This window comes from Poecilia reticulata, linkage group LG19 (genome assembly GCF_000633615.1).
Source record: "Poecilia reticulata strain Guanapo linkage group LG19, Guppy_female_1.0+MT, whole genome shotgun sequence".
Classification (NCBI taxonomy): domain Eukaryota; kingdom Metazoa; phylum Chordata; class Actinopteri; order Cyprinodontiformes; family Poeciliidae; genus Poecilia; species Poecilia reticulata.
This window is the reverse complement of record NC_024349.1, coordinates 20334267-20340142: the sequence shown is the minus strand read 5'-3', so window position 1 is coordinate 20340142 and position 5876 is coordinate 20334267. Positions and strand designations below refer to the sequence as shown.

At 40.2% G+C, this 5876-nt stretch overlaps 1 protein-coding gene across 1 annotated transcript in view; it reads right to left on the bottom strand.

Annotated features, from left to right (window-relative positions):
* ca10a (carbonic anhydrase Xa) overlaps positions 1–5876 on the bottom strand; it is a 278682-nt gene that overhangs the window by 16105 nt on the left and 256701 nt on the right. The window contains exon 5 of the mRNA XM_008437703.2: positions 4143–4238. Within this exon, the coding sequence (XP_008435925.1) occupies positions 4143–4238 (96 nt within the window). The remainder of the gene's footprint in view (positions 1–4142; positions 4239–5876) is intronic.

Sequence of the window (5876 nt, the reverse complement as noted above, 5' to 3'; positions counted from 1 at the left end):
ACAATGCAATGCATCAATCCACAAATGTGAGATTGTAGTTTTTTTAATTTTTAAGAAAAACAAAGCTTGTGTTTTTACTTGGTCTTTTTTTTTTTTACATATGAAAAAAATAAAAGAACAAAGTAATAGAGTGTAGGTGTTTTGTTGAACTTTGCACCTCCTCTTACCTTGGTCAATTAAAGATTATTTTGACTTTGTACTTTATTGCTGCTGAATGCTGTGAGGATTYCAGAACTATGRCGTAAATTAAGTAAGAAATCATAAAATCCTGATGAATGACTCTGACTGTATGACCCTTCTGCGTTTGCGTAGCACCTTTATTGTATGAACATAGAATGGAAAAAAAGCACTAAACACATTAATGTCTTTTTATATTTTCTAGGAAATGCATTGCTTTTGGGGCTGTTGGCATTAAAATCCACACCAGATGTTGGCAAGAACCAAAGCAACACATGAAAAACAAATGTAATGACTTGGGGGGGTGGAAATAACTGAACACGCGAAGAAAAGAAAAAGCAAAGAGCCATGGGAATTTGAGAAACCAGCTGCAATCTGTCAGTGTTGGGACGGAAATTACGCTCCCTGTATGTGTAGATAAATATCAGCTTCTTAATGTCTTTTAAATACATTAACTCTTGTTGGCAAGTCTAAAACCTGTTGACGGCATTGGCTACAGATGTGTTCCTAAACTCTGAAAGCTTCCGGTGAGCACCAATGTGGTTACAACTGGGAACAAGAAGGAACGTCGTTTTACCATAAGCCGGCCACAACCGAGTGCTTCTTGAAAGCTCGTTGCACAAGACTACACTTGTTAAAAGCTATTTTTCAGGTTGTCCTGTGAAAATTTGGGTAAATAATCAAATGAGACCATAATGCAACTCTTTGGACATCACTACACACCATGTTTAGAGAAAGACTGGCACAACACTGAAGTCTGGAGGTGGGAACATCGTGGTATGGAGCTGTTTGAGCAGATAGCAGTGAAAGACCTCATGTTGCTGAATGAAAGAGAAATGCACTGTTTATATATAAAAATAAAATGGGGGTGTATGCAACTTCTCCAGATGTCAACGAAAAGGTTTCTTGTTTAATTCCAGTAGGTCCTGCTTAGCTTCAGTTATGAATTTATGTGTTATAATTTCATTCTTTAAATGGACTCACTAGGATGCTGCAGACATCTGGTGTGGGTTTAAAGCCAATAGTCTTTCTAGAATTACATCTTGTAAGAAAAGTATGTTTACATTTAAATTATTTAATTTAGGAAAGGCTTTTCCCCCTGCCCCCCCATTACAATAACACAACCAATAAAATGTTCATGCTCTTTCCCAGCAACCGAGCGGTGCAGCAACTTTCCCAGCATCATTTCCCGAGGCCGTCACACCTGCAGCACCCCCTCGCTCTCGTGATGAAGGAGCCGAGTCAAGGAGGTGCYGAGCGAGGTCACCGTTCCCTCCGTCCTCTCAGGACTCGGTGATGGGCCCATTGACATTGGGGAGCTCATTAGCCGTCGGGAGCTGAACTTTCAGCTTCAGTGTGCAGAGTGGCAAAAGGACATCGGCTGCCTCTTTGATCTCCCGGCCCTTCATCCGAGATGGAGACTTCTCAGAAACAACAAAGGGACAACCGAGCGCTGCCATCAGCCTAATAGYGCTGCTCAGCGCCGACACAGATCCAGAGAGCATGCCGCTTCGCTCGGCGGGGTAATTAGAGCACTAATTGTTGGTGAACCGCGAGTTCTTGATTCGGATGAGTCGAAGAGTTAGGAGGGAGACGGGCTGCAGTAAATGTGATGTGTTGGGGTGTTTTTCATATCATGATGCGTTAAACTGAGTTTGTGGAAATATTGCAAATAAATTATCTTTAATGTGGTCGTCCTCTCACAATTGCCAACCATGAGGAAAGTGTTTTAGTCCAACCAACTRAAACACAGAATTGCTTTTTTATTGCGAGCCATGCAGCTTTAGAATGTCATCACTAGTGAAAAACAAAAAAAAAAAAGAAAAAAAAATATATAATCCTAGTTGTAGACATTTCAACCACTATAATATCTTTTAAACGTCATTCAGAAATGCCTGAAATTTGGTAAAGGTTATTGATAACTGGACAGATTTCAGATTAAATCACCAGATTATGAAGCCTTTCTCAGTCAATGAACATTTATAGAGTAACACAGTGGACAATTCATCCAATCTCTTGAAAGTTCAGGTTGAAGTTAAACTGACATTCATGTGCRACTCTTTTCCTACCTCTAAATCTCCTGCAGTGTGTGCTTAAAGTAACTATCTTTCTTTCTACCACTGAAAGCAGAGACGGGTACAGAAATACTGCTTCTGGTCTGTTTGYTTTAATATCGTAGATCATTTGGATCAGCGTCCCGCACCGAACTGTGGTCACAGTCGCTACTTACGGCTCAATCTATAAACATTGCTTGTGTCTCTATTTGTTAACGCAGTCRGCCTTTTTTAGCGTCACAAGTTGTAGCAAGTTCTGCCTGAAACTGTGTGTGTGTGTGTGTGTGGGGGGGGGGGTGCGTGGCTGTGTGTGTGTGTGTCATTCCTGCTTGTAGAAACGCAGACTGGCGTACGCTGTAATTTCTGGATTGCAAGCCGCTTCCTTTCTCACACACTTTGAACTCTGCAATGTGGCTTATGCATGGCGCTTCAGCAACAGGGTTTGACAGGCTGGGCTCGTGATGAAGAGGACGGCACACCAACCCCGAGAGCGAATCAAGACRAAAGTGACATTGAGAGCGACAACAAAAGACGGACTGAGGAAGTGTGAGCGGGTCCGTTCGATCTGACACTGAAGAGGACGACTTCAGTGGGTTTAGGAAGATGGAGACAGCGATCGATGACTTTTTCCTCTTTTTTCAAGAAACAATGATACAGACACTGTTTAAATAAAATATGTACCGAAATYATACAAATATGTAATGTTAATTATTTTTACAAAGTGAAAAAATAAAWAAATTAATTAATTTAAAAAATCTCATGTTAAATGTGGAGACCTGTGGCCCATATACAGCTCTGGAAAAAATGAAGACCACTTCACTGAAGCCCATTGAAAACCTGCTGGTTATTCCACCAAATATTGATTTCTGAACTCTTCCTGAATTAAAACATCAGCATTTTTGTTTCTAAATGAACATTAACTTGTTTTCTTTGCATTATTGAGGTCTAAAAGCACTGCATCTTTATTATTAATTTGACCATTTCTCACTTTCTGCAAATAAATAGTAAATTTTTGCTTGGAATTTCAAAGACATGTCAGTAGTGCAAAGACTAAAAGAACAATGCTAATTTTACTCAAACATAAACCTATAAAGGGTAAAATCAGAGAAACTGATAATCTTAAGTGGTCTCTTAATTTTTCCCAGAGCTGTACATACAATTATTTTTTCTTTTCAAAGTCGGTGAGTGTGGCTTATCTTATATTCAGTTTTGCTCAAGAGTCTGGAATTAGAACGAGTCGAGCTCCATCCAGCTCGTCTGTAGAGCACTAAATTCCCAACAAATATTAAGACTTCTTTTTGCATTGGGTAAATAAAATACTCCTCTACTTCTCAGCAATTTGGTTTATAGCAAAGGGAATATCAAACATATACTTAATGAGCGTTTTCTTGTTTAAAGTGGTGACATTATTCTGAGCTGTCATTCTGGCTGCAGTAAACAGATTAACTGCTGATTTCTTTTATTATTTGGCAAAGCAATTTCATTTATTCACAGTAGTAAAGCTCAGAATGTTCTCAAGATATCCACACACAAAGTAAGAATGTTTGTCCATGAGAAAATATGTCTGTCTTATAAAGACTGGTCCTTTAAGCCAGGTCTCTCTTTTTTTTYYCTCTCTTTTGGACTGGATATTCCACCAGCGGATTTTAAACCGTCTTGTCATGATTAAACAGCAGATTAAACCAGGTCAGGGTTTCTTGTGCAGCTACCGCTTCCTCAAAATCCCTTAAATGTAGAAAACTTATGTCYGAATCAATTCTGCTAAATTTCTAAGAAGTAACTCGGTACAAAATGTCTTGGGAGCATCGGCTGAGGTTAGMCGAGTCCAGACAAAGTTCATTTCCCTTTCAATGAATAAATCCTCGGTAGGCGGACATCATCAAAGGCTTATCTTTACCTTATCTGACTTACCTTCATGAATATGGACACTACGACCAGTCCGTTGGGGCTTTTCGCCGCTTCCGTGTAATTCGTATACAGCTCATGATTGTAGTGAATCAGTTGAACCTGGAAAATACAGAGGACATCGACAGAGTTACTCAAGAAAAAGTCATTGGCTTGAAACTTTTAGATAGCGAACCGAAAGATTATGAACTTCCTTCCGTGTGAACGGCACAGAGCAAATGGAAACCCTGGAACCGAACATTCGACACTCGCCTRCTATCAGAGCTCCGCTGTACACTTTTCAAGATGATGAGTGAAGGAGGGGAAAAAATCAGGGAAGGATCAAACCCTCCTGGGATTTCTCAGATTGTAAATGGAAGACGCTGATGTTCGGAACATTGTGATCCTCCGTTTCGAACGTGAACGGCACCGAAAACGAGGGACGGGAACAAGGGGCGGGGGGAAGCGYCGTCGACGCCTGATCCGAGGCCGGCTCACCGAGTCAGGAGCGGGTGGGCCTAAATTCTCAGGACACGGTTAATGTTTCTCTGAAGCAGATGCTTCGTCGTCTCCCAGCTGTTCAATATTCCGGCTTTTTTAACRATGAGGACGTGGGGCCTGGGCGCTGCGGCTCACTTTCCACCTCGTAAACGTGGGAAAGCTCTGAGAAAGAAATCCGTGCTTTTAAAGTCGGTCCCAACAAAGAGGGCATTAATGAGCAGCTCTGAGCCAGTGAAAATGAATCCATCTGGAATAGGCACGATTGATCATTAATGTGTGTTTCAGACAGGACTTTTATGCGCTTGTCAAACTTTTATTTGCAAAATGAGGGGGTAGAAATATAAATGAGATATAAATGAATTGAGCGTCCCTCCATTGACATAACTCGTCGACCTTGAGGCTGCTTACTGAACCTGTGCAAGTTCTGGACGTTGTACCTTTTTTGGGGGTCAAACTTATGTAATAAGATATTTTTCAAACAAAGAAATCAAAGCAAGAATTTGTCAAAATTATTTTTTGTCACAGAAAGGGGACATTTTGGCACAATAGGAGCAAAAAATTAGTCCAGAAAAACAGTTATGAGTAAAATCTTAAAATGTAAGTTAATGAGTATTAAACAGAAGAAACGGATGTGCAAAACGGCACAAAAAGCCATGAAAACAGTAGTTGTCGTAGTAGTAGTTGTAGTTCGAAAGAATTCCGGTTGCTACTTGCAAATCAGTATGGAACGAGTGACATGATTGGTACAAACAAATAGACCTTTTCTAAAAAAAAAACATAAAAACCAGGATCTCGTTGTTGCAAAGCGTGCCACCAAGAATGTCTACAACTGCAAGAAGTGGAAAGAATGTAATTCAGCTTCACAGCAACGACGGGAAGGATTTGTGACGGAAAAGTCAAAAGAATCATAAAAGATTTGTCCAAGAACAAAAGAGCACTAAGATTTTGAAACACCTGGCATGACAATGTTGCTTTTTTCTCCCTCTCATGAAAATAAGAGCTAATGCTGCAGAGAAAAAAAAAGAGAACATAGTCTAGGCAGATGAGGCAAAAGCTGAACGTTTTGGATGTCATTGCTGATTGGTTTAGAGGGAGGACTGGCTGGGCGCGTCAACATGAAAGCACAATGTTAAAGAGGAAATTTACACACGAGTTACTCCAGACATCTGGTGTGAAATTTTATGCCAACTGTCCCGTTTAAAAATAAATAACGTTGGGTAAACATTGTTATGTTCAACGTAATTAAATGGAAAAAGTGGC